Here is a 27,765-nt window from a genome sequence, read left to right on the forward strand (position 1 = left end):
GTACCTTCCCCAGCGCGTGTGTCCACGGCAGCCCCTTCCGAAAGGGCACGATGCTCCATGTCATAACTTATTGTTCAAGAACAAATGTGATTAATGATCATTTGCTGTGACTGGCGCCATCTGCGATGTCTTCATTTTTTTTAAATAAACATTTCTTAGCACTAAGCCTGGGTCATTCTAGATGTGCTGCATTACGACTACTCTGGTGTCAGGCGTGCCCCTGCCACACGGCATGCTGCAGCTCGGCATTAAACACTAATTCCGAGGCATCTGCTGCTGGAAATCCAACCCAGCGGGGAAATAGTTTCATAAAACTTACGGATGTTGACACATGGACAAAGCTCAGACGCGTTCGACTCCAGCCGCGGTGTCCGAGCGCGCTGAGGAGCAGGCCCTTCTCTTGAATCTAAGACTTGCGTGTTCACATGCCACCACTACAGAAAAGCGTCTCATCCGTGCACAAAGCCTTTGTAGCGCCCACCTGCAAACGGAAGCGAGGGCTTTCCTCTAAAAGAGCAGCTTTGCCCAGGCTTCGTTGCCTTTACAGACGTAATACTATGACCAAGCCGAGGCTTTGTCCCTGGCTGAAATCCTCCAGGAGAATAAAAGTTTGCAGGTATTTACTGTATGAACTCTTTTTCTGTTCTGTCAAGTTATTCCTGAAAATCTCTGTGCCTAAATGTGCGGAAGATCTCTGGTTTAGGGACAGGCGTTCGCAGGAGGGCTGCTACGAGCTGCTCTGTGCTAAAGCAGTTTCTGTGCTGCAGGGAGGGGGCTGCGCAGCGGCAGAGGCACCGGCCCCTGCTCAGATCCGCCGCGTTTACACAATGACAAAAGAAACAGAGCTCAGGAAAACTCAGGAAAACTTCCTCGAGAATTGTGCTCACTTTATTGGCGGCGGTTTGGCTCCCGTAGGGCGACCATCAGCACCCCCCTTCCCTGACAAAGTGCAGTGACACCTTCCAAACCAGCCAGCATCTCACAAGGCCCCTTCCACCCCCAACCCCAGGACAGGGAGACCTCCCCGCAGACCCTGTGGGAGCCCCCAGCCCAGGCATGACCACGGAGGTGTCCAACACCTCCACACCACGGCAATACCGGTGCTGCACGTGAATCAGGTGTCTCGCCTTCCATCGCCGTCCTGCCTCCCCCCTTGTGAGCCAAAGCTAAACCTGTGCTGGTGAAGACGCACCCGCACAGCCAGAGGCACTGAAAAGCACATATTCAAATTTCCCCTCCATGAACCAAACTGATTAAAGGCCACCCGAGAAGCAAGGTTCAGGTCTGAGCAGACAGAGAGCTCACCCTGGCTCCTGTGCTTCAGCGGAGGAACCGGGTCGCTGGGCAGGAGCACCCAGAGCTGTGTCCTCCCTTCTCGCCGTCCTCCGCAGGAGCCGCAGGCTGAAAACACCGAAGGAGCTGTGGCAGGAGCCAGAAAGGACATGAGATGGGCAAGAGGAACAGTCGGGTCAGTCAAACTGTGGTGGATCCGTTGATGTTCCCCCTGCAACAGCTCCCAGCATGGCTCGCTGATGTCTTTTCTCGGTCATCAGCTACTCATAGTCACATCTACTGATCGCTGCCCAACAAGGATGAGACAAATTGCTCCTCATAGTTCCCAAGTTTATTATAAAACATCAGTTTGAGACTGCTTCTTAAGCAGGGTTTACATTTCCTTGGGCCGGTGCCTGGTCAGCTTCAACATGGTCATATGGAGACCTCCTCCTTCGTCCCGCTCCCCTGTGGTGCCTGGACCAGTCGGTTTGTACTTCCAGCTCCGTCCGGTCTCATGAGACGTGGCTGACACTGGTGCTTGTTTTAAAGACTAAGGCCAGGGCTTGCAACTAAAACACAGTAAAAGATTTTAGATTCCTTTTAAAACCAACTTCTGCACCAGGTCCAGACTCCAGACTTGGCTTGGGCCAAGTTTAACTTCTGCCAAGCTGCCCCTCTGAGGAGCACCCCCAGCGCCAGAGGGAACTTTGCACAGACGGAGAGATCATCTTCATGGCTTAAAATACAAACACTGGCATCTTTTATTTAGGCACACGAGTAAGAGTCCCAGGCTTCAGTTTGAGGGCTGACGAACCAGGAGGGGAGGTGAGGTCTGGCCTCTGAGCAGCAGCGTGCCCCGGCGCCCCTCCCGCCCTGCGGCGATTGCCCTGCACGCCGCTGGCCGCCAGCCACCGGCTCAAGATGGGCCGTCATTATCCACCGTCGACAGGAGACGGGCGACCTGGGCCTTCTGCGCACCGGTGATGTGCTGAGCCATCTGGATGACGCAGTCCATGGCCACCTCGGGGTTGGCTTGGAGCAAGCTGCAAGGCAGACAGGAGAGGGCAGCTGCCGCAGGAGCTGAACCACCTCGGCTCCACCACCTGCTGTCCCCAGCCCAGGGGACCAGCATTGCCCTTCGCATCCCGGTTCCCGTGGCCACTCACCTCCGGATGTGCTTGAGCACGTAGTCCCGCTTCAAGTACTTGATGTTCTCCCGGATGGCCGACTGGGTGCCATCGTCCTCTTGCATGTGCTTCTCCAGCCACTCCACCACCACCTGGTTGTTGTCCCAGAGGTAGCCCTGGGGAGAGCAGCACCGTGGGCAGGGGGTCCTGCTGCCTGCACAGCCCGAGCCCCCCCTTTCTGCTGCATCCGTGTGCTTTTTCCTCTCAGGACAACCAGGCAATGGGATTTTTCTTCTCAGTCCTGCACATATGGCACAGCATGGCACACTCCCCCACTCCCATCTAATAAAACAGCCGAGCAACAGGAGGGCAAGGTGACAGCCCTCGGGACGCCCCTGGCCGCAGGGGTGCCTCGGGAAGCCGGGGCTGGGGGTACCTTCGCGGCTCCTTCCGTCTCCATGAACCAGCGCCGCAGCATGGACTGGATGTGGATGTGGCTCAGCTCGCTGTTCGCCTTCAGGACCTCCGCCTTCACCACCTCCTCCAGCAGCAGCCGCCGCAGCCGCCAGTAGAGGAAGGAGCGGGCGTTCTTCCACTCCAGGATGTCCTGCAGAAATGGGGGCAGAGCCCAGGTTCGTCTTTGCAGAAAGAAGAGGAGCTGCTGTGCAGCGACTGCTCGCTCACAGCTCGTGCCGGCGGGTTTGAAGGCAGCTCTGCTGGGCGGGAGCAGAGAGCAGCACCCGGGGCAGGTACGGCACATTGAGCTGCAGCCCAGACCCCCGGAGGGGACTTTGCCTCCCACCTTTGTGCCACCACTGCAAAACTCCCTGTGCCGAGCCCCTTCCACCGATGCCCTGGCTCACCGTGATGACGCCTTTCTCCTGCATTCGGCCTGGGGTGTCGTGCAGGTCGGCGAAGTGCACGGCCACCTGGTAGTACATGGGCAGGAGGAGCTCCTCCCGGGCCTTGAGCTGCTTCTCCAGCTCCTTGCGCTGCGCCTCGGACAGCTCGGGGGTCCCTGCGGGAAACGTCGTGATGAGCAGCCCACCCGCCGCCCCTGTGACGGGGTCCACAGGCCACCACGGGGGCTGGGCTCCTACATCAGCCGCCCCCACCAGGGAACGGGGCACCCAGCGTCATGTACTTTTGCTTTGGCACGTTTACACCCCTGCCCAGAGCCCAGCCACAGAAGGCAGGGGCCACGAAGGGGCTGCACCATGTTCAGTGCCTGCCACAAGAGAGGTGGGAGGTGGCATTTGCAAGGACTTCGCGGGACCGTGTTTTAGCAGGGTGGAGGGGCATGGGGGCAAGGACCTCCCAACGCAGCCCAACCACCCGCTGCCGGCAGGAGCTGATCACAGCAAAAGGAGACCCAGTGCATTAAAGGCAGCCTCCGCGCAGCTCTGTAATGACTATATGTCATCTCATTAGGTACTGGTTCAGCACGGCCATTGCCATTCTTCATCTCAAGGCATGGGAGAAAAGTCCAGCACCATTTACAGAGCCCCCAGGAGATACAGGTGTTTTAAAGTACCACCACATCCCCTTGGCAGGCTCCACCACCAGAAAAGCCATAAAGAATTTTCACAGAGGAACACTAAAGGATTTCCTGATGGTTGCCACCATGGTGTTTGAGCCTCATGTTCTAACTTACTGCTGCCAATGCCCACAAGCCGAAACGCCCTTCCCTTACCTAGCTGCTCAACGAGCTTGGCATAGACCGTATCGATCCTTCTCATGGTCTTCACCAAATCTTTCTTTCTGAACTTGATCTCCACTGTTCCTCCAGGCTCCAGAATGCCTCCCCTGGAAGGAAAGTTCGGTAAAGCAGGGACTGGTCTGCACAGGAGAATAAATCCTGGGACAAGAGGTCCAGGCAACTCTCTCTTCTGAGAATTAGGGAGAGAGAAAACCCAAAAGGCTTTTGTTTCCAGTCTGAGCTTCTTGTCTATCCTCCCACTCCTTACAGCTTGCTCCAAAGTGCATTAATTCAGGTTAGAGAAAAGGCCTCCTGACCCCCAAAACCACGTTCTACCCACCCGCAGCCTTTGCTGGACGCAGGAGGATATCCGCAAGGAGATACCTGCCACGCTGCTCTGTAAGAGCTGATGACCTTGATTAACTCAAAGGTAAAAAATACACATCTCAAGTGACCAGAGGTCTCTGCAGACCCCGTGCACCGGCTTTCATTTCTCTGCACGTGGGCTGCGGAGGATGCACATGTATTTTCGACGCTGACCTGCTCTCCTTGTCCGCGTAGAGCTCCACATACAGGGGATTGATGGTGGAGTCGATGACCACCCAGGAGCCTCCCCGCAGCTCTGCGTGTGGCGGGATGTAGACCAGGACAGGCTGCTTAAAATCCCGGAGGCTATCGACAATGAAGGCGCCGAACTTCAGCATTTGGTCGTACATGTCTGAAAGCCAAAGGGACTCATTGGCTGGGTACCCCGACTGCTGTGGGCCAGGCTATTGCCCCTTGCCTCCTCCTAGATGCCCAGTGCCACCTTCTCTATTGGAGACACCAAACAAGCACCCCAAAACCAGCCCAGCAGGAAGCCACCAAGCCCTGGGACCTGGGTCCTGGCGATGCCCCATCACATCCCCAGCCCAACCCCACATCCCGGGGTGGTGCAGGCAGGACCCTGGTAGGCTGGGTCATCCCAGGACCCCGTGGGGTGGCATGAGTGCCAGCAGTATGTCACGGCACGGGTACCAAGCGTGGGTACCTTTCATGCCACTGGAGAAGCCTCGCCAGTTAGCAAAGATCATCAGCGGGAGATGCTCCCGGTTGAAGTCCCGAATAGCCTGGGCTGTTTTAAAAGCAGAATCTGGAAACCAGACCTGCCCGGCCTGCTGGATTATCTGCAAAAGATGGCAAGCAGCAGTGCTGAGAGCGGTGCTGGTGCTTCCTGGCACACCACGCTGGCAGTTTGGTGGCATGTGGTGTGCAAGAGCTGGAAGAAAACAAACCGACCAAGCACCCTTAATTTCACCAGTCTTTAAGGAAAATCAAGACATACCAAAGGATTACGCTAAGCTTTTTCCCTGCTCTCCCCTCCAGCCTCCTTCTAGCTGCCACTTGGCCACACTAAGGTCTCCCCACACACCTTTGCCTCCGACTCTGGGTTGGCAGGGTCCGCAGGTATCGTCACCTCCACAGTGCGGGTCTCGACAGCGATGACACCCACTGGGAGACCTCCCAGCCTGCAGTGAGGCAGAGTGGTCTCAGCAGAGGCCAGTTCCCCTCCATGCTGCACCCCAGCCTCACCAGAGAGGTTCCCCCCATCACCATCCCAAAGCAGCGCCACGGTCAGGGCTTGAGTGTGCTTGACCGTGCATGCAGCTTCCCCGCATCGCGCTCTGCCCTGGGGCTCCATCCCTTGCTCCCGGCAGTACCTTGCTCTGCCAACCACAACTGTCTGAGCCCACAGCCTCATGATCTCCAGGAAGCTGCCCTGGTCAAAGAAGCCACTCTGCCAGGTCCCCTTGAGAGCTGCAGAGCACAGGAAAAAGGGGAGCGGTGCAACGGTGAGCACTGAAGGGCTCCCTGTGCACCAACCTGCAGCAAAAAACACTTTCTGCACCAGGACAGGAGGTTTGCAGTTACAAGACATGTTTAGGAGCATTGCTGCAGAGGTCTCGGGTTGCCCTCACTTACTTGGGTGGGGTCTCCCTGCCAGCATCCACCTGGGGTCATAGGGGACTTTGGAAGGGACAAAATCTATTTCTCTTTCGATGGGGTCGCTTATGGCAGTGACGGGCACCGGGCTCCGGTTATCCTGCAAGGGAGAGCCCCGAAGGGCAGGTCACCAGCCAGGTATGGGGTGACACCCCACACCACCATCCTGCAGCACCCTCCTACCTTGGGTATGTACGAGAGCCACTGCAGGATGGTGTAGACCCCCTCAAAGTCATCCGGGACGGTGACATGGGAAACGCCGTTATTGTGCATGATCTGCACGCCTCCCAGCTGGTTATTGGATGTGTAAACTTCACGTCCCAACACCTAGGCAGAATTATTAACAGAAATGCAGATCGGTCTCTGCTAACACAGGAGCCATTCCTCCTTGCTCTGTTTGTTAAGTCAAACCTCTGTACAAGCACATTCCCTCTGGTTTTAGGCTGAATTTCCACCTCTGCCTACCAGTGATGTTAATGCAAAAGGGCTCTGCTTTAGACACCTAAAGGGACCCACAAGTGCATCGGTTTAGCTAAGCAGGTTTCAAATCAGCTCAAACCAGTGCAGTTCTGCCCCTGGGACTGGAGCCAAACAGTCGCCGTGGCAGCTCTGCCGTCTGGCCCTGCTCCAGGAGTGATGCACCATGAACTGGCCCCTAAAGCAAAGAGCTGCAGGGTGGCATTCTCTCAATTCTCAGTGAGACGAGCCCAGTTGCAGTTCCCCTGCGTCTCCTCCAGACAGGTCCCATGAGGTGACGCGCAGGGAACTGCCACCTCTTCCCACAGGACAGGGAAGGAGCCCACGCATGTCCCACCGGCGTGAGGGACAGTGCCGGGGAGGACACGCGGCTGGAGCACGGTACCTTATTGAGAGCCGTGACGCCGGTGAGGATGATGTGGGAGTTCTCCACCTGGATGACACGCTGGCCAAGCCTCACCAGGTACGCGCCGATCCCGATGGCACGACAGGTCACCTGGGCACACACACGAGGACACATGGGGTTACTGGAGAGAAAGGGCTGCAGCAGAGTCCATGAGCACCAGGAGAACGATGCTCCCTGGCTCTGCAGGAGTTACACCAGGTCACTTGTTGCTTGTTATTCCCCCCAAGGTGACCTTAAAAGCAAGTAGGAGAGAGGGGAGGAGTGGAGCAGGGGAAGGACCCACGGCTGTACCATGCTGATGGTCACTATTTCATCGTAAGCGCGAGAGGACTCCCCGGCGATGGTACCGGCGGCTCTCAGGTTTTCCACCCCAAATCCGTTGTCCTTCCCGATGATGTCCAGGAGGACGTACCTGCGAGGAAAGCAGAGCCATGGTGGCGTGGGCAGGACAGGGGGAAGCGCTCACCTGCATGGTGTGTCTGGCAGGGTCCTGAACGAGGATGTGGGAGCTGCATCCCGGCAGGGAGGCAGGGCAAGGCTCAGGGTGGCTCTGTGTGCCCCATGGGGTATTGGGGCTCACCTGGACTCGCCCCCTTCCTCCACGTGCTCACAGTGCACCGAGTTCATGGCACTGATCCTCGTGTAGTCCTGGGGAGTCAGGTACAGGTATTTGAACCCCTGGAAATAAAGAGGAGGAGGATGAGTTGTGGAGTCCCCCATGCACACACTCACGTGGGACACGGCCCCTCTCCAAACCCAACCCAAACCCGCCCATGCATCAACAGCGGCTCAGGGACCAGGGCTGGACAGAGCAGCCGTGCCAGCACTGGCACCTTTATTTCCACCCCGCTGGGGAAAGCAGAGGGAACCATCCCCATAGCAGTGGGTGCACGTGTGTGCTCACCCCGCAGCATTGATCCCACACTTTTATGTCCCAGTTTAGCTCTGGTCCTTCCTTCCCCCAATAAGTCCTCTGTTATTTTCTGTGACAGCGGGAGGGGAGGTGCCCACACACCTTGTAGGGGTCCGCAGGGTCCACCCAGGCCACCTGGAACATGTGCTTTATCTCGTCGGCAAAGCCGATGCGGGCGCCGCTGTTGGCGGCGATGTAGATGCGGGGGATGCCTTCGGCCCGCGCCAGCTCCGAGGCCCGCAAGAAGACCAGGTCCTCCTCCGGCCCAAAGGAGCCGATCTTGTGCGTGATGTCATTGCAGATGAGCACGATGTCCCGGCCTTTCGGATACTCGGGGGTCTTCAGCTTCATTTTGAAAGCAACCATCCCCACCTGCCCCAAAATAGCACAAGGTCACAGGGCAGGCTACTCCAGAGAAATGGGGTCTGAGCTGCAGATTGCATTAACCAACAGACAGAACGCTTGCTTGGGGAGCATCTCCCGGGCTTTAAACACAGCTAGACTGGGGAAGCCACCAGCCATTCCCACCTGCCGCAGCACAGCTTCCCCCCGCCCCTCTCTCTCGCCCCATTCCCAAATCACCCCTTGCTACCTCGTTCCCTCCGGGGACCCTGTTCATCTGCATGAGGTGCCCCTGCGAGTCCAGCACCAGCTCGGTGTATGTCAGGACGTCCTTGGGGTACAGCTCTGAGGAGCCCCACAGCTTGAAGAGAGCCTGCAGAGACACCGCGCACAGGACAAGCTGAAAGCACAGGGCTGCGGCAGCTCCGAGGCTACTGCCTGCACACTCCTGCAGCAGGCTGGGACTTGGGGTAAAACCTTGCGTTAGAGCCCCCACCCTGCTGCAGACCTCCTTGTACGGGGCTTTCTGGTTCATGTCCTCCATGAGTGTGACTACAGCAATTTGCAAGAGCTAGGAATCGGTTTAGAAATGCTTCATATAACCAAAAATGTTGGGGCTCGGGCTCTTTTCTTTTTCTCATTTGTCAGCTGAGGGGAGTGGAGTCTTTTCCCCAGATGGGAATATCTGGGGAGGGTGGGGAAGAAAAGTAAATGCAATAATTTGGAACCTCTTTTTGCTCAGCTGGACTCACCTGCCTGATCATCTCGGGGAAATCATACACATAGGTGGTGCCCAAGGACTGCGCCTGGAACCGCTTGGCCTGAAGCAGGTCCTTGGTGACGTAGGGGGTGTTGATGAGCATCCCGTGCTGTGGCCCTTGCTTGTCCCCATATGACTGAAACATGATCTGGAGAGAGAGAAGGGCAGAGCGTTGGCTGCTTTCCCTCGGCATGCGGGCGAGTCCTCTCTGCAACACTAAGGAGCAAGAGCCCCACAGGGCTGGAGCGCTGCTGAGCTTTGCCTGGCCGAGATGCGTCTGCCTGTGACTCTAGTCGACCAAACAATGTGATTTTCCACCCCACTCTTTGCTATTGAGGGGACTGAGTGCAACACTGCTGTGCTGCAAGTACCAGTAACACCCTAATACTGACCTTCACCTCCCAGACCAAAAACTGCGTGACTATGCACTAGCAACACCCCTGGGGCTCAGCACCATTTTGGAGCAAAGCATCACCCCGAGGTGCCCAACTGGATGCAGCACAGAGGGGACTGAAACCGGGCCAGCCCTGGGAATGATGCTCCACAGTGCCGGGGGCTCTGGGACAGACTAGTACTGCAGGTGCACGAGGATTTTTGTAGAAACCACCCCAAAGCTTCGCCGTAGGTGATAGCTGTTCAAGCAGTCGTGGTTGGGTTCCTGTTTGCAGCCACCACCTGCAGTTACTCACGCTGCCGGAGCCGGGGTCCCTCACTTCCTTGTAGAGGCTGATGTCCAGGTAGTAGCCGGACTCGTTGGTCAGGAAGAGGCGGATGGGGATGGCGGTGGTAGTGGGCGTCAGGCGGATGTTGATCTTCACCTCAGCCTGCAGGACCCGCAGCTTCCAGAGGCGGCTGCCATAGCGCATCACCATGGACCGCACCGACTCCTCGATCTGGGCGTGGGACAGCACACGGATGGGTCCCTGGCCCCGAGGACACCACTGTCCCCGATGCCAAGGCTAGAGCAGCCCCATTGCATCTCCACCCCAAACAGATATTTCAGATTTGCTTTGGGAAAGCCCCTTCCCTCTCTCCATCCCTCCATCCAGCCTCTCCACTGTGGAAAGACAGCGTCCCACATCCTCCTGAACGGACACAGCCCCACTCCTTCAGACTGCACGCTGCCTGGGGGAAGAGTCTGCCACCCACCCTCGTGTCAGCCAGTGAACTGCCTGCTTGTCCATGTCTGTACAAAAAGCCCTGATCATTGCAAAGTGTGAAATCTCAGCACCTCCCCAGCAAACAGCCCATGGTGAAGGTCTGACACAGAAATTAAGCTGCAGGAACCTCTGGGGCTGCCGAATCCAATCCCCATCCAGGGTCGGGTGTGCACTGGACGGGACCGGGTCTGACAGCCAGCGTCGGGGGCGGCTGCCCATCCATGCAAGTGGCACCGAGCACGGGGGATGACACAGCCTCCATCCCCAGCTCAGCACTGCGCTGACAGCGGGAAGCAGGACACCAAGAAACGTACCTTGGAAGGGTCCATGACAACTGTCGGGACAAAGTTGAGGAAGATGTGGTTGCAGTCGGTGCGGACGGTGGTGTTGTTGAAGGCCACCTCCAGCTCATCCATCGCCTCCAGGAGCAGCCGCTCGCCCTCGTTCTGCAGATACTCGAAGGAAGCCTCCTGCGGTGCATGGGGCAGATCAGGGGCGGCCAGAGCAACCCCTGCACCTGAAACGCACCCACCTCTGCCCGCGCACCCGGGGCACCCGGTGCCGCCTTGCCTTGGTGATCAGGTCCGAGTGGCGCACGATGGCGCGGATGAAGAAGCGGTAGTCGGTGGCCTCGGCGCCCGCCTGCACCTTGGCAGCCCCCAGGTAGAGGTGCATCTTGTGATTGGCGCAGGGAATGGCCATCAGGTCGAAGTTGCGCATGCGGCTCAGCTCCAGCTGGAAGGCCAGCGCTGGCTCCAGGTGCCGGTAGATGCGGTCCTCTGCAAACTGGCGCGGCACGGAGGGGTGAGCGAGCGGCCGGTCAGCCAGCGCCGGACAGGCTCTGCTCTAACCGTGGCTCTTACCTCGTCCCTGGCTCTGAACGTGAAAAACTTCGGGAATTCTCTCTAAAGCAAAGGGGAGAGAAAGGACAACATGAATAATCCTGGCAAACAGAGAATTTTTCCAATTTTCATTATTCATTAAAAAGAAAAAACCTTGGAGGCTTCCTCCTCCCTCAAAGGGAAAAGAGCTGGGAGTAATCATTGGCTTTTAAAGGCAGCTTAAAGCTATGGAGCAGCCACGCAGGAACCACGTTACTGGAGACATTAGCAGCATAAAGGATAATACAGGAGATAAATCACTCATTGAATCCCTCATTAATTAATTCCCAGCTCCTGATGCAGGTACATCCATCACTCAATGCTATGTCTATAAGGTACTTATAGATGTTTCTAGGTGTTTTAGGGAGGCAGAAGCACGATGCGTCTAAAGTCACTCTACCTGTCGGCGGCTCCGTGCGCACTCACCTGCTGGGCAATGAGAAACGTGATTCTCCGGAGACCACAGTCAACGAGGACATTTTTCTACACAGAAACAGAAGACTCCACCAGTCACAAGAGCTCAAATATCTCCACTGAGGGAGCAAACAAAACCCAAGAGGCTGCCACAGGGTGCGGCATTTTGGGGAGCACGTGGAGATGAGGCAGCACCTTGGGGTACAGTGCCCTGGCTTGCAGGGTCTGCAAAAAGGGGGTCCAGCCCCAGCAACAGACCTTGGACTGGGCAAAGGCTCTGAAGATGGGCACCAGCTTCTCGTCTTCCACGTGGTCAGCCCAGCGGAGCGCAATGTTGAGGATGTGGATCGGCTCCTCGTGGACATTCTGGTAACAAAAGCCCCCAGTCAACCCTGACCAGCAGCAGCACTGCCATCCTGGCACCACCTGGGGGGGACAGCAATGGCATCGTGCCCACCTTGGCATCCTCCTCCTCATAGATGGTGGCTCTCGCCTCACTGAAGAGCGTGCTCTCCGAAGGTGGGTCGGCAAAGCATGAGATCACTTCATCGAAGTTCCTGCCCAAACGGCAGGGATGGGGTGACAAGCCAGCATGTTGTGCCCACCCCCTGCCCGAGGGGACAGCGCCAGGGATCCGCTGCAGCAGGGACTCGGGTACCAGCGCAGCGGCCCGGGGGCACGCACCGCTCAGCTGGGCTCCACCAGCCCACGGCAAAGCCACAGCTCATGAAACACAGCTCTAAGCGCTGCTCTGTTAATATGCAGAGATGCTTAACCCGTGCCGGGCAAGCTTTTCGCAGGCTCCACGTGTCCCCAAAAGACATGTCATGTTCCCACCCGGTAACTGTCGTACTGAAAATACCCAGCCCCAACCTGCGGCTGCGGGAGGAACAGGAGCTGCCCTGAGCGCTGCCCGGCTGCCGCCAGCTTTGGCTCTTCCACCCCCTTTTGCTCTCTAACGACTGCAGCAGCACCGAAGAGGCATGTGCGTGACCAGCCAGGCATGTTCCCGCACCCCCACCTCGTGAAGTCCTCAAATCTGTCGAAGGCCACCATAGCTCCCATCCGCTGGCTCAGGGGAGAAAAGCCACTGTCCATGAAGAGCTCGGTGCTGTGCCGGGCCAGGTCAGGGTTGGAGATGCTGATGGGGACGGACATCCTGCGCGGGGGAGGAAGGCAGCCATCAGCCATGGGTGGAGGCACTGCCCCTGTGTCCAACAGGGACCACGCAGGTCCCACACGGGACCCTGACCCGGAGAGGGCTCATCCTGCTCCACTGGCAAAGGGAGAGCATGGCGGGCAGTTCCTTCTGAGGGTCCCCGTGTTTTGCATGGAGGAGACGATACAAACCCAACAGCTTTGCAAAAAGGACCATGTCCAGGGGAGCAGGATGGCGTGCAGGGGCCCCTGTACCTGTTTGGGTGGGAGGAGGGCAGCATGAACTGGAACTCCACCAGGCAGGTGCCATCCGAGAGCTGCCGGTGGTGCAGGCTGTTCAGCTCGTAGGCAATATACCCACGCCGCACGTACACCTGGGAGAAGGATGGCAGGAGGTAACGCCGTGCCCCCGCTCCCACCACACACGTCCATGCCACCCCCCAGAGCTTGCGTGCTCCCCGCGGCCCCCCCAGCCCTCACCTCCAGCGCCGCCATGCGCACCACCTGGTTGGTGTGGTAGAAGAAGATGGGAAGCACATCGAAGATGGTGGTTTCCGAGAGGATCAGTTTCTGGGGGAAGAAAGCAAAATGTAGGACAAGGATGAAGTGGGAGCCTCTTGCCCCATCACAGGATGGGGGAGGCACATTCCAGAGGGGTCCCTCAATGTGGGGCTGTGCAGGACTGGCCACCGGGGTGCCATGGGACACCCAGCCCACCACGGGGACACTGTCAGACCCATGTCAGTCCCCCTGCCAAATGGGGTGAGGGCAGGGGATGGGGACTGGCAGCAATAGGGTGTAGTCCCTCCTCTGCTCTGCACAGGCACCGATGCTGCAAGCAAGGCTTTGATTGCTTTTTTGGCTATTTTTAAGGCTAAGCCACTTGCAGCCAGACCTCCTCACCAAAGCCACCCGAAGCCAAATTCCCTCTGTGGAAAATCACACGATTCCCAACCTTCAGGTTTTCAGGGCAGTACTCGTGTCCGTACATGTCGATAGCGGAGAGGAAGATGGACTCCACCTGGTTGTGCCGCAGCTCGTAGGAGGGCAGGTGAGAGGCGATGAGCACCTGCAAGGGGAGAGGTGGCTGGGAGTGCGAGGGACGGGGACAGGGACGGGTCAGGGACGGGGACAGGGATGGCGTGGTGCTCGCTGACCTGCCGGGCTCTCAGCGCCACTTTGGAGTGCTCAGTCTTGCTGAGCTGTGTCAGCTCGTGGAGGATGGCCGTCAGCTCGTCCGTCAGCGTGGGGTCGCGGCCACACAGCTGGTCCTGCAATGCACGCACCACCATGGCTCGGCTCCGGCCCCTCGCTGTGGGATGGCTTCATCCAGCACCCCCAGCCTCGCATGGGCAATGGGGCCAAGACCCGAGGCACTAAAATGGGCTCTCTGAACCAAGTGCAGCAATGCAATGCTACAGAGGGGAGATAAAGTCCCCCTAACGAGGCAGGAATGGACACTTGAATGCAAAACCCAAACCCTGGGGATGCATTAAACAGAGGAGCAGAAAAGCGGTTTCTCAGGTGTCCGCTCTCTTTCAAGGAGAGAGCACAGAGCTGTGACAGCCACCCACAGCTGCGTCCCATCCCGCAGCGACGCAGAGCTTGCCTCAGCTTACAGGCTTTTCCCTGCCGCCAGCCTTTACTTCTGGTGTCTCGGAGCATGGGCTGTACTCACAATTAACATGGTCACCAGCAGGTTCTTCTTTGCCACCTGCGCGTGTGAGAAAATGCTCTCCAGCACGGGGGTCATGTCGGGTTTGCACTGCTCCCGCAGGCTGATGACGCACTTGTCGTAGTGAGCTGCAGGGCAGAGCATGGTGAGCCCTGCAGACCCCCCCAGAGAGCCCCGCAGATCCCTCCAGAGACCCCCCGAGCCCTCACCGTGCTGGAACTGCGTCTCCACTTGCAGGTAGCGTCTTAGCAGGTCCAGCACCACTGCCTTCATGTAGCCCCGAATGCCACTGCGGTACCTGGGGAGCAGAGAGCCCAGCGTGCTGCGGGGAGGTGGTGGTGATGGGGGGGACCAGGGAGGGTCACAGACAATGCGGGGCTCACCTCTGCACCAGCTGCACCACGCTCTGCGTATTCATGAAGAAGACCTCCCGCTCAGCCTTCCTCTGCAGTGTGGCCGCGTGGGTGTCCAGCACGTTGGCGATCTGCAGGGAGAGGGCACAGGGTCCGGTGCAGCTTGGGGCCAGCACGGCCGCAGGGCTGCCAGCTCCCCGGCTTGTCTGGGGACTGTGCTGCTGCACACAGAGCCTTTCGGTTGTTTTGTTTCCCCCCCCCCCCGAGAGAAAAATGCAAAGTGACAAATAAATATACAAACACACGCATACAAACACACGCATACAAACACACGCATACAAACACACGCATACAAACACAAATATTTCCCTCACTCATTTAATTTTTAATAATATCTCTTGGTAGGACAAATTCAGGCAGAAACTCCTAACTAGCTTTGGCTAAAAAGGAAGCGAAGGCCAAGCTGGGGAGCGCAGCCCCCGCGCCGCTCACCTGCTGGCTGGGGAAGCGGCAGAGCACGGAGGTGATGTTGCTGGCGTACTGCGCCATCACCTTCCGGATCGACTTCTCCACGGACAGGGGGATTCTTCCCGAAATGCTCGTCATGATCTCCTGCAGCTCCAGGAGGGGCAGGGAGGGGTCCCGCAGGGTCTTCATCAGCTGCGCCACCCACTCCTTCACCTGCGGGGAGCAGAAGCTGGTGCTGCCTGCACCCACCGGTGCCTGTCCTGCCATCATGGCAAACACAAGGCAACGGGGCAGGACACCTGGACCGTCTTTGCCCCCAGCACCCACCTTGGCGCTGAAGTAGGGCTCAGGCAGGCAGTACCCGTTCATGATGTTGGTGAGATTGTCCAGCACGTTGCGGAGAACCTGGTGCTGCTTCTCGCCGGTTATGGGGAGGGTCTGCTGGGCTGGGAGCCCCCCCGTGAATGGCTGCGCCTGGAGAGAGCAGAGAGAGGTGGGCTGGCCCGGGTTCTTGCTCACACGGGACGGAGCCCCCCAAGAGCTGCAGCTGCCCCAGAGAAACCAGCACAACCCCTCCAGCGTCTCTTTTGGTTAGATACAGAGGAAGCACCTAACATCCAGCTTCATGTCTCTGCCGGTGCCCCATCATGAAAACAATGCAGAAAAACTGGAGATGTGGACAGAGTGCTATAGATACACTAAAAACTTACACGTGAGCTTCTGCACACTAAGTAATCGTGCATGGGATGCTTACGCAGAGCAACACCATGGCACGCGGAGCAGCCACTCGAACCCCAGCGCAGCCAGCTGGGGGATGTGGCATGGCCATGCAAGTGCCACCCTGTGCCAGCATGGGGACACATCCCTGCTGATGCCCTGGTCAGGGCAGCTCCTCTGTTTTGTTCCCCAGTGAGCATCCCCTGTGCGCTGCAGGGTGCCGCGTGGGGGCCGATAGGAGGGGACAGCAGAATGGCCGGCCCCTGGCAGACTCACAGGCTTCACTTTGGTGGGATCATCCAGCTCGAGCCGGGCTATGACGCAGCCCGCCTCCAGCAGCGCGCCCGGCCGCTTGACATAGTGCACCCGCCCGGCCTCCTCCACTGCCAGCGTCATGATGATCTTCATCACCTGGGCAAGGACAGGTGAAACGGTCACCGAATGAGCAGCACCTGGGCACCTCAGAGCACCTCGAGCATCACAGCAGTGTTGGTGGATTTTGTCTTTGCCGTCCACCAGCATTGCAGGAACAGATCTTCTCTAGGCTCTTCTGCAAAACTCACCTCGATTTCTGCAAAAACGTTCCCCTCTGCTACGTGGCCACCATCGTCCACCGTGTACTGCAGCAGCTTCCCCGCGGACGGCGAGCGTAGCACTGTCGGGTCCTTCTCCTTCTCGAAGTCACAGGTTTTGTTGCCGATGGTGATCCGGTATCTTAAGGAGAGAGAAAGGTCTCGCCAACCGGCTGCCGGTCAGCGGGGAAGGCCGGTGGGGGCCCAGTGGGGAGGTACCTGTCGATCTCCTCCTTCATGTAGGTGGTGTAGCTGTTGCCGTCATAGGAGAGCAGCAGCCCGCCGTCGTTCAGCCGGTGCACGTCTATCTCTATGTGAGTGCGGTTCATGATGATGACATACGTCGTCAGGGACTGGCGGGCAACCTGCAGGCAGCAGCCAGGGAGAGCCCTCAGTGCAACCCCCCGAAACGCGTGCAACGGCCTTTCTGGGGGCTGGTGGTAATGGTGGGGGTGAGGAGCATCTCCCTGCGCTTGGTGGAAGTGCTGGTGCAGGAGCAGCATGCTGCCATGGGACAGGGCTGTGCCAGGGAGGGCAGGAGGCAGCAACCTCAGGCTGGCAGCTTGGAGCTGGTTTAACTCATGGCTCATCTGCTGCTTTCACTGTGAGTAGGGAGTTTTTGCATGAAGTTCAACTAATTGGGTTTAAAAGCAAGAAAAGGAGGTCCTTTATTAAACTCAGGGCAACAGGATGTATGAAAATGTCTGTTAACCTCATTTTTATGTTGCACATTTTTAAAGGACAACCTCGTATTTATTGCATCTTTCTCCTTCAGGACAAGCACACACATCCCTGTCCCTGTAAGAAGTGCCACGGCCAGTTTGAGAGGAGCACAACCCAGCCCTCACCTGCAGAACGTACTTCACGCCCTCATAGATGAGCTCCATGTCGACGATGTTCAGCAAGGAGGCTGCTGGAAGCACCTGCCCCCTAAAACACAACGGACGGGTCGGGCACCACAAGTATTGCTTGCCTGGCACACCGGCGGGGAGCCAAGTGTGCGAGATGTCAGCGGTGCTGCTGGCGTCAGGCTGTGCGGGCTCCGAGCTGACTGCGGGAGGGCGCGAAGGTGACCGGAGGGGATAAGCATCTGCTTTAAATGACCCACGTGAACACCTTGTAAAAATGCATCCGAAGGCAGGCCAGACACCGGCAAAACACGCTCAGATAAGGACGTGGGGGAGAGCCCCAGGTGTCCTCCAAGGCTGGAGGAATAACCTTGACATTCAAGTGCAAAAACAAAAGCAAGCTGCATTCAGCCAAGCCACTTTCCCTTGAAAGCTGTTTTCCCAACCATGTGAAACTTTTTCCCCTCTCCAGATAAAGCAATAGCCGAGAAGCCAGAGCTGTGAGTCACAGCAGATACCCGTTTCCTGGCTGTTGCAGTGCTACTGCCTCCAGATTTGCAAAGCTTTTGCAGCAAAAGTGGGAAGGAAGATGGCCCGGGGAGAGCAACACTCAGGTCTCCATGCTTGCAGGAGCCACCCTGGGCTGCCGGGAGCCACCCTTTAGGACATGTCCTCCCTGTGCCCATGGCACGGCCAAGCCCCTGTCGGGCACCCCCGGCTCCATACCTCTCCAGCGAGTGCAGGAAGTCCGTCATGCACGTCCTGAAGGCAGCATCCGCGACGTTCAGGGCACCACAGACAACACCCAGCATCGTGTCTGGCTTCTCTGCCTGTGGGGGCCAAAAATAACAGGGTTTGCATCTTACACCAGAAGGGGAGCTGCAACCCCGGGGCAGCCAGTCTCCCCCACCTGCACTTTCTCGGCAATCAGATGGTCCAGCCAGCCAGTGTCTATCTCGTTGTTCTGGAAGCTCTCTGTCTCCAACAGCTTAATCAGATACTCCACTGTGGTCCTGAAATCCCCACGGATAGACAGCTCTTTCAGGGCAACCACCATGTTCCTTTTAGGGAGCAAAACCCTCCATTAACGACCAACAAGGCAGCGCTTGGCTTTCAGCAGAGGAAACCAGGGAATCACAGGGACTGGGGTGATGAGCTCCCGAGCTCTGGGTGCCTTCATGCTTGGATGAAACAGCCCCACAGTTCCCATTGACTTAATAAAACACTTAAATACCCAAGACAGACTCGTTACATGTTGCTCAATTACTGAATGAACATTGCTGCTCACTGGCACCAAGCACGTCCTTAGTAGATCACTACAACGTGTCTTTAAGGATCGGGTTGATGAACTGGGGTGTAGCACCAGGGCAGTCCAAAAATTTGGCCAGGCAGTCTCTGCAGCACAAACAAGCCGCTCAGAGCGGCACCATTCTGGTCCTCTCAGCTAAAAGCCACTTTTCCTGGCTCATGCACCAATTGTGAGTCTTCCCGAGGACACCCGCTCTCCACCCCGGCCCACCACACTCACGAGATGGCCTCCTCCCGGTTCTCTCCCCATGAGAAGCAGTGCCCAAACTGGGAATCGGCAAATTCGTGCAGCCCCCCGGCCGCTGCCACGCTGAAGTACCCCCAGACGTTCTTGCTGCTGCGGAAGTTCAGCTCCTGCACCGTCCCCGAGCTGGGCTTGAAACCCTGAGCAAAGACAGTGCAGAAGACATGGAGAAACCAGGCTTTACACTCACGCAGAGTAAACAGGGAAGGGGAATCCCTGTGCCATTTATCAGTCTGCAGATCTCACCAATCCCATGGGTTCAATGCCCACGAACATCGTCCGGCTGGGAAGGACCGTGCCCAGTGCAACCCCGTGAGCGGCAGGGTCCCCCCGTCCCCACGCATGGGGCCAGTGCATGAGAGCACGTTCCCCCGGCTCACCTCCTCGGGGTTCTCGCTGGTGATTCGAGCGGCGATGACGTGGCCCCGGGGCACGGGGGTGTTGGTGGGGCTGTGGAAGCAGATGGGTGTATCACCCCAGGGGCTCTCCCCGTACAGCACCCGGATGTCTTTTATCCTATGCAAGGGGATGCCCATTGCAATCTGCATGAGAAACAAGGAGGACTTTAGCTGCCAGAACAAGACTTTAGCATCAAAATTACAACTGGGAGACATCGCGAGATGGTCTGAATGAAGAGGGAGGGGAAGAGTCACCATGCTGCAGGCAGCTGCTCCCAGTGGGGAGCCAGAGGCGAAGGAGGGATGCTACATTTCTTCCACCTGCACCCGACATGTTGGTATATGGGACAGCTTCCCTCTGCCAGGCTCTAGCCCAGCACTTCTCTCTAAATTACAACACTGCTTCATCTAACACACCTCACGAAGTCGCCCGTGTGCACTCAGATACCTGCAGCTGGGCAGCAGGGAGGTTCACGTCCGCGATCATCTCTGTGCAAGGGTGCTCAACCTGCAGGCGCGGGTTCAGCTCGAGGAAGTGGAAGCTCCCATCCTCGCTGTAGAGGTATTCGACGGTGCCCGTGCTCACGTAGCCCACTATCTGGGCCAGGCGGACCGCGCACTGCAGGAGAGGGTGAAACCACCACAGGGAGTAATGACCCTCTGTTCGCCGCAGCAGTCAGGGTGTCCCAAGCAAAATGGCAGCAGCGTTCTTGCACGGACCCAAGGAGACAAGCAGGGCTGGGGCTCCCTTCTCGGCTCGGGGTGTCCCTCCCTTCCTTAGGAGCCTCAGATGCCAAAAACCACAATAAACCCAGCAAGGATCAGACTACTTTCTCACTAAAACCTCATGCTGCCCTAGGACCAGGGCCACCTACCTGCTCCATCACCTCGATGATGGAAGGTGCCGCAATGGTTGTGGGCGCCTCCTCGATGATCTTCTGGTGCCTGCGCTGGATGGAGCAGTCGCGGCCGAAAAGGGAGATGGCGTTGCCGTACTCATCAGCCAGCACCTGCACCTCCAGGTGCCGCGCGTGCTGCGCCAGCTTCATCAGGAAGACGGGGGACCCAGGCGCCTCTGCCTGCACCTGCAGTGAGGAAGAGGGTCGTGCTCTGGCATCACCCCCCAAATTCATCCTGGGACGGAGGCAGGTCCTGCGGCGAGCCCAGGCAAGAAGCATGAGACACCCAGAGTGGGAGCAGGACCCTGCTGCATGCCCCAGGATGAGATGGGGGCTCCGGGCACCTTTTACCTGACGGAAGCAGGCACCAAATTCCTCCGCTGCCTCCACTTTTCGGATGCCTTTGCCCCCACCGCCTTCTGCTGCCTTAATCATCAGAGGGTAGCCGATCCTCTTGGCCACCTGAGGGGGGACAAGGACTGGGGCGACTGAAGTGCTCTGGACCCCAACCCATCACCCCAACAGTCCACCCTGCCCCAGCCCCATGAATCCCCAAGCAGGATTGCCCCAAGCCACATCCATGCAGAGGGATAAACTGCTGCTGAAACATCCTTGCATTGCTGTCACGTGTGCTGGGAGGCCAAAAGGTCTAGGGCATGCAGGCTCCAAGGAGAAATAATGGTGGACAGGAGACAAGTGGTTGCCCGTGGGCTCGGCTTTACCTCCAGGCCTTCCTCGATGTCCTTCACACAGCCCTGTGCGTACGTCTCGAGGGGGATGCTGATCATCTGCTGATGCTTCTGGTCCTCCTCGGACCACTGGGCCACCAGACCTGCAGGCACAGGTAGGGCTACAGTCACCACTGGGGTGGCATGGCTGGAGTGGCACGCTGGCTGTGCCCAGGGAGCTGGGGACCCCATGTTGGCACACACCATTTCCCCTGTTTCCGTGCACACCATCTCCAAAAACCCCTCTGCCCGAACCAGCAGCTGTTCGGCTGCAGTGGGGTGCCAGATATCTGCAGCCACTCTGCAGCCAGCCGGGCTGGGGACCCCAACCCTGGCGCTTGCTTTGGGGGAGAAGGAGAGGCAGGGAGGAGAGAAACGGGGGTGCAGGGAGGGTGTGCGGGGCTGGGGAGGAGGCGCTTACCGCTCCCACTCCATGGCAGCGTGGGGATCTGGACCGTCTGAGCCACGATGGTGGAGGCGACTTTGTCCCCCAGTGCCCACATGGCATCGCTGGGGGGACCTTTGAACAGGGAGGGAAGGGGTGAGCTGAGCCAGCCTGGCCAGCCAGCCTGTCCCCATCGCACGGATGCTGCAGAAAGCGGCTCCCCACTGAGCCGGCACCATCAGCCCTTCTGCAAAGAGTGGGGGCGTGGGAAACCCCCCCCAAACCCACTGCCCGGTTCAGGAGGGAGCTTGATCCTTCTTCAAGGGAAGCCGGGGCTGTCCCCTAGCTGGGCAGCCCACGAGGTCTGCTCCCACCCAGTGTTCCTCCACGAATGCTGCATCAGCATGGGCATTACAGGGAAAACCAGGAAACCTGGGACAGCTCCAGGTAACCAGCCTGGGGACTGCCACACCGCAGGGCGGACATGCCAGATGCACGAAACGGGCATTGCCCAGCACGGTGTCCCTGGGGAGCGACCGTGCATGCACACACTAGCCCTATGCCCACTGCTCCCTCCAGTGCTGGGAAGGCAGCGAGACCTTACCTAGGAAAGCTATCCCATTTTTCTGCAGCAGCTCTGGCAGCTTGGGGTTTTCCGAGGCATGTCCCCAGCCAGCCCACACTGCCTGGCACAAGAGAAAGAGCAGCGTGAGCCGTTACCTCCCTGCGCTGGTGTCTTCCCATGGCCCACAGCATCGCGTCCGGCTCCTCGGCACGGAGGGACGTCACCCCGTTTCTGAGTGCCCCTTCTGCCCTAGCAGCTTCCCTTGGCAAAGAGGCGGGAGGCCTGCAAACGCCTGCTACCTGGACTGGGATCCGTTTGGAAATGTCCACGATCAGCTCCACGTTGGCGTAGTTGTTGTTGTTGGCCCCCCCGGGGACGGGCACGTAGTGATCTGCCATTTTGATGTACTCTGAAAGAGAGCACATGGCAGCAGTGGGAGCTGTCCCTGAGCTGCCCCCCATCGCATGCTGCCCGTTGCACCCCCTCCCCAAATCCTCCATCCCAGGGAGGCTGGAGGGGGAAAAATTATTTACTTCTGGATCTGGCTGCACAGGAGGAAAGTATGTGACCCCGGGCTGTGCAGAGCCTCCCATGTCCCAGGCAACAGCGCAGGGAGAAGGAAAGGGCTGCCCCGGCTCAGCCGCAGGCCGGGGAACACCCCTCGCTGGGATGCTTTTAGGAATTACCTGCATTAGCCTTGAGGTCTTCAGGGGTCACCATGACCACGAACCGAATGGCACGCTCGTTTCGGAACATCTCGTAGGCCCACCGGCGGATGGAGCGCATGCACTTCACGGCGGCAATGCCATTGTTGGCAATGAGGACCTGGGGGGACGGGGACACAGGGCGTTGGGCTGAAACCTCTCCTTGTTGCTGGGGTGCAGGGCTGGGGACGCGGCCCCGAGGGACGGCAGCGCAGAGGCGAGGGCTGGGCGCAGACAGTGAGCAAAGCAGGGCAGCCGTGCTAACGCGGGCGCTTTGCAACAGCCGGTTGTACGTGCCGGTGGAGCAGAAGGCTCCTTAACAGCAGCTTTGATGCCTGGCACTGGGGCTAGCGAAGAACAGGACTTTGGCCTGTGTTTGTGCCTGCCATGCAAAGCCGCTGCAAGCAGCCTCCATGCAAGGGTAGCGTTGGGAGCCTTTCACGCTCCCAGCCCACGAGGTTGGGTGAAGCTGGGGAACGAACAGCTCTGGGCTGCCCCAGACTGCCATCAGTCCGAGCCTGGCAGGCATGGGAGACTTGGGCAACGCTTGAGGATGCCACCATGAAGAGCAATGACCCACCACCCAGGCCAAAGCAGGGGAAAGACCTTCTCAATCACACGGTTGCCCCCAAAGCGGGTGACGAACTCTGCTGGTGAGGCGACGGTGAAGTCCCGTTGCAGATCCATCTTCCTGTGCTCGCGGCCCTTCTTTGCCAGGTGCAGTCCGGACATGCTAGGCCTGCAGTGGAACACAACAGCCGTCAGTGAGCTCGCAGCCACGCGAGCAAACCCTCGCCAGGCGCGACGAGCACGCTGCTGCCGGCTGGGGCTTCCCTGGGGAGTCAGATCTGCAGAGAGCCCAGCAGCCTGCAGCAGCAGAGACCAGACTTTGCCCGCTCCACAGTTTCTTCCGAAGAAAGCAATAAAACCCTTCACCCTGCTGACAAATGCAGGGAACATCAGGATTCACTTTCCTTGCTACCAGCTCCCTGTCGTGCACCGGTATCTCTCCAGGGACATTTAACACCCACTGCAACACCGCAGAGGAAAACTGTTTTCAGCTGAGTTATATGGGGCAAGCAATTTGGGGCGAACAGAGCATGTTTCATATTTAAAACACCCTCCCCAGCAGCTGTGGGTCCACATTGATTCAAACACTACGACAAGCAGATTTGCAGCCACAGGGGCTGGACTGAGACCCCACTGCGCTGGACAAAAGCCCCTAGGGTTTGCATTTCAGGGAGCAGAAAGCTGCTCAGGGTTTTGGGAAGCATGCTTGTGTCCAGAGCACTGCTACCACCGCAGCACGGCCATGCCTGCTTCTGCACCGCTAACAGCTCCCAGCCCCGTTGCAACTGGAAACATGCCACGCTCTGCTCCGAGGGCCGAGGAACGGGGAGACTCCCAGGGGGCCAAAACGCAGCGCAGACCCTCCTTCCCACTGCCAGGGATGTTACATGCACAAATGCCCCTTTGCAGCGACCGAGGTCTGCTGCAAACCCCCCACGGCTCCCGGTTCACACCAAACCCCACTGCAGAGCTGTATCTATCCCCCATGTGCCCAGAGGACGCCCAGAGCAGCCCGGCTGGGTGGTATGGGTGGCAGGAAAAACAACGGGTACACAGGATGGCACAGAGCATTCACCGGTGTCCGTGCAAGGCAAGCAGGATTGCTGCCTCCAAACCCCATGGCACGAGCACCAGGTCTCCGAAGGGTGCAGCCGGAGGCGCGCCTACAAGACCACCCTGAGCTGTGCTAGGGTTACCAAGGAGGGAGCAAAGAGTAGGCACGCTCTGCGAAAAATCTTGCAAAGAGCGTGATGCACCGCTCCCAGCAGCTGCCTTGGGAATTTGCCCTCGCACAGCCTGCGAAGACAGCAGCCGCAGCTCCTTGCCAGATCAGACCCATCCTGCCCACGCTGCCTGCTCCACGACCCCAAAACACTTTCCCAGGCTCACCACGCTGCCAGCCAGACTCACCCCTAACATGGTTTTCCACTGAAGGCATTTCCATGCGCTCCGGAGTCTATTCCCTGTTTCACAGCCCATGGCGCATCCCCGACATGGGCAGGTGGGAGCGGACGGACGGCCCAGCCCCTCGGCAGGGCTCCGGCCCCAGCAGCATTATATGGCAGCCCTCGCGCCTCCCACCTCCTGGCATGGTGGCAGCCAGCGCAGGAGGGTCTGGCAACGGCAGCAGCCCACTGCGGGCCGGCAGGGACCTCCCCGGCAGCCAGGCATGTGCCTTCCCAAAGTTTTAAGCAACTTTCTATTTTAATGACGAGGTTCGCATTCCCCCCTCATAACTCAGCCAGATTTTTGAACTGTTGATCGTTATTCCATGGATGTGCTATAAATAAGCAAAGGAAGAAGGACCAGCCCCCCCAGAATGAGCTGATTTCACATGAGCAGCACTTGGCACATTTATTTTAAGGGGAAATGTGCCAAAACCCCCTGGGAGGTTGGGAAATGTCCCGATCTCTCTGCACACTCAGGGTATTTTCCAAGTAGCTGGAGCACTGCGTCAAGTGGTGCCAGGTTTATCATGCTCCAGCGCATCCCCTGTGCTGCTTGGCAGGTCTGCTGCTCTGCTGGGGCCGTCCGCGCTGCCCGCTTCCCTCCCACAGCCCCGAACCTCACTGCAAAGCCTGTGCCAGCGCACCCGTCCCATCCTGCAAACTGCACCACATGTCTACAACATGACTTGGGTGGTGACACGAGGAAATTCCTCCCGCGTTAAAGCGCAGATGAGCAGCAGCGATACCCCCCGGCAGCACTGTGGGTGAAACCACCCCAAACCCCAGCTAGGCAAGAAGACACCGTTGGGCTGTCAAGTTTCATAACACATCCCAGCAGCCAAAGGTCTTTTATTTTTAACTGGGAGTGGAGCAGCCAGGAGGAGCTGGGCAGCAGCGCTTTGTTTCCAGTTATGTATAATGGCCGTCAGCTGTGCTCACACAGGAAGCCGCTCTGCACAAGCCAGCAGGCAGCAGCGAGCTGCCCTGCGGCCCCGCCAGCACCAGGGCTGGGCAAAAGTTGCTGCAAAGTTACCCATGGAGCAAAGCTCATCCACTTTTCATTAACTCATCACAAAACCACAAAAGAGGTACTTTTCTGCCTTAAATAATTTATCTGCAATAGTTGCAAGGGCAGAGGAAGGGCAGGAGTGGCACAGGAGCACCCTGCATACCCCACTCCTCCCGGAATGCCGTGTTTCCCCACGCGCAATACCAGGAGCACGTTAGCATCCCCCCCATCGCAGAAGCAAAGCGAACCTTGCAGCAGGAGCAGGCTCTTGTGGGATCCAGCCCTGAGGGCACAGGGCAACACAAGCGCAAGTGCATGTGCACGTCCACATGCAGGTGCCTGTCAGAAGGCTCAGCTCAGCTTGCAGGTTTACACCCCACGAAATGCCCCCAGCAATGCTCATGCACAAAATGTGCAGCCGGAAGGATGGCGAGAGCAGGGCAAACGCCAGCAGCGCCCGCTGCTGCTCGTCCGCATGCTCACCACCGCAACCGACCCCAATCTCATCTTGCCATGCAAGAAAATCCCCGCTCCCCGATGCACCCCTGTCCTGTGCCAACCACAGCTGCGGCCGGTGCATCGGCACGGCCTTTCCCAGCACTGGGAGATGGTGTAGGGACAGAGAGAAGCAGCAAAATGAGAGAGGAAGCTGTGAGAAAACAGGACAAATTGGGCAATTTGGCTGCAGCACTGGGGATTGCATTTGAAGGAACGCCATGCATACTAAAAGCACCTTCCAACCCGTTCTTTGACATCCAAAATCACTGTAACAGAGCAACCCCTGCCCCAGTCCTCGCTGTGCTCGTGCATGTGGCACTGCTGTCACACAGAGCGCTCGGACACGTCTGCTCTTCCCAGGGTTCGGCTGTTAATCTTATTATCAGGGTTTTTCATGCAGCACCAAGTCAAAGGGGGCAGGACTGGGGCATTGATATGGGGCTCTGAGAAGCACACGCACATGCACCCCCATTTTAGCAGCAGGGTCCCTGAGAAATGCACCCATGAAAAACATCTGCTCACCCTAAACAGGGCATCTTTGTACCGCCGCTGCTCCCGAGCCCACACGTCTTACCTCATGCCGGTGGCAGGCTCCAGCGGGGCGGTCGTGGCAGGGGGCTCGGCACCAGTCCCCCCGGCCCCGGCCAGGCTGCTGCGCCGGCTGCCCACCCTGAAGGCCGTGGCCACCAGCTCATCATCGGAGGAGTTGTCCTCGAAGGAGCCCAGCACGAATTTGGCCAGGGCTGGCCGGCGGAGAGCAGCAGGGTTGTACACTGCGATCTGCTCCTGCTCCCGCTCCCCTGCCGCAGCCTTGCCGGCCCGTGGCGGCGGGTTGGGGACCGGGGGGCTTGGCCACACGGGCGGCTTGGCTATGGCGGGAGAGGCCAGCTGCTCCACTGGGGTCTGCTCCGGCTTCTCCTCCTCCCCAGGCTGAGGGTTGGACATTTTGGCCCAGACGAGCAGCACCAGTACCAGCAGGAGCAGGGCGGGCGGCAGCATTCACCTGCCCTGGGGAGAGACGTGGAGACGCTCTGTCAGGGAGGACCCAGGGCCCCCCCAACAGCTGGGGCCATGGGAACAGCCCCCCAAAACACCGAGGCCCCTTCCCCATAGTACCCCACACCACAGCCCCCCACAACACCCAGCCAGACCCCCCTCCAGCTCAGCCAGGCTGCCTGCAGGCTCAGCCAGAGCTATTTTTACTCCCCAAAACAGGAGCAGCGCTGGCAGGGGGCATGATGGGGGACACAGCTCCACTCTGCCTCCACACAGCCCTCAGGGGGCTGAAATGGCCCCCCCGCCTCCCCAGCTCCTTGCAGCATCCAAAGGGTGGCCACGAGGCCGGCCCGCCAACCCCAGCCCCGGCCCCTCGCAGAGGAGGGGCCCTTAAACCAAACCCCCAAATCTCTATAGGCAGTAAAAGCTGGGGATGGTTGTGGGGGGGAAACCGCCGCAGCCCCGCCATGCTCCCCTCAGCCCCGCCATGCTCCCCTCAGCCCCGGCCCCCTCCTGGGGGGAAAGGGCTCACTCACCATGGGTGCCGAGCCCCGCGGGTCCCCCTCTCTGCGCCGGCAGGGAGGAACGCCGGCTGCGCCTGTCCACACCGCGGCTCCTGGCTGCGCTTATCTCGGCCGGTCACGCCGTCCACGCCGGGCCGAAAGCCGGCGCGGTGCCAGGCCCCAGGGTGAGGGCCGCGCCGCGGGGGGAGCGCGTGCCCCGGCCCCCCCGACCCCCCCGGCTCTCGCCTTACAGTTGCCTCCTCGCACGTGACGGTAACGTCA

The 27,765-nt window shown here is 58.7% G+C and overlaps 1 protein-coding gene across 1 annotated transcript; it reads right to left on the reverse strand.

Annotated features, from left to right (window-relative positions):
• Window positions 1-870: 870 nt before the first annotated feature.
• ACACB (acetyl-CoA carboxylase beta) lies at window positions 871-27,554 on the reverse strand. Its single transcript, XM_075167555.1, has 53 exons — window positions 27,517-27,554; window positions 26,559-26,992; window positions 23,066-23,198; window positions 22,442-22,580; window positions 22,055-22,164; window positions 21,795-21,876; window positions 21,227-21,325; window positions 20,800-20,909; window positions 20,429-20,539; window positions 20,054-20,263; window positions 19,627-19,797; window positions 19,161-19,322; window positions 18,757-18,920; window positions 18,139-18,289; window positions 17,955-18,058; window positions 17,229-17,310; window positions 16,600-16,745; window positions 16,372-16,522; window positions 16,085-16,219; window positions 15,419-15,565; window positions 15,116-15,304; window positions 14,654-14,754; window positions 14,480-14,568; window positions 14,274-14,398; window positions 13,753-13,866; window positions 13,551-13,664; window positions 13,076-13,165; window positions 12,851-12,969; window positions 12,459-12,596; window positions 11,895-11,994; window positions 11,696-11,803; window positions 11,450-11,506; window positions 11,006-11,047; window positions 10,713-10,928; window positions 10,457-10,612; window positions 9,672-9,875; window positions 8,975-9,130; window positions 8,473-8,595; window positions 7,983-8,252; window positions 7,548-7,645; window positions 7,259-7,379; window positions 6,947-7,057; window positions 6,268-6,411; window positions 6,064-6,184; window positions 5,802-5,898; window positions 5,513-5,609; window positions 5,132-5,267; window positions 4,642-4,819; window positions 4,096-4,208; window positions 3,266-3,420; window positions 2,839-3,009; window positions 2,442-2,578; window positions 871-2,318 (listed from the first exon to the last, which is right to left on the reverse strand). The coding sequence occupies exons 2-53, from the start codon at window positions 26,981-26,983 to the stop codon at window positions 2,192-2,194; spliced, it is 7,149 nt and encodes a 2,382-aa protein (XP_075023656.1). The 5' UTR covers window positions 26,984-26,992; window positions 27,517-27,554; the 3' UTR covers window positions 871-2,191.
• Between the last annotated feature and the right edge of the window lie 211 nt (window positions 27,555-27,765).

Source organism: Calonectris borealis, chromosome 18 (genome assembly GCF_964195595.1).
Source record: "Calonectris borealis chromosome 18, bCalBor7.hap1.2, whole genome shotgun sequence".
Taxonomy (NCBI): domain Eukaryota; kingdom Metazoa; phylum Chordata; class Aves; order Procellariiformes; family Procellariidae; genus Calonectris; species Calonectris borealis.

Coding starts and splice junctions, on each gene's coding strand:
- ACACB (XM_075167555.1), bottom strand. CDS start 26,983: ATGCTGCCGCCCGCCCTGCTCCTGCTGGTACTGGTGCTGCTCGTCTGG. Junction 14,569..14,653: donor GTGGTGCAGCTGGTGCAGAG/GTGAGCCCCGCA, acceptor TCTGCTCCCCAG/GTACCGCAGTGGCATTCGGG. Junction 2,319..2,441: donor GTGCTCAAGCACATCCGGAG/GTGAGTGGCCAC, acceptor TCTGCCTTGCAG/CTTGCTCCAAGCCAACCCCG.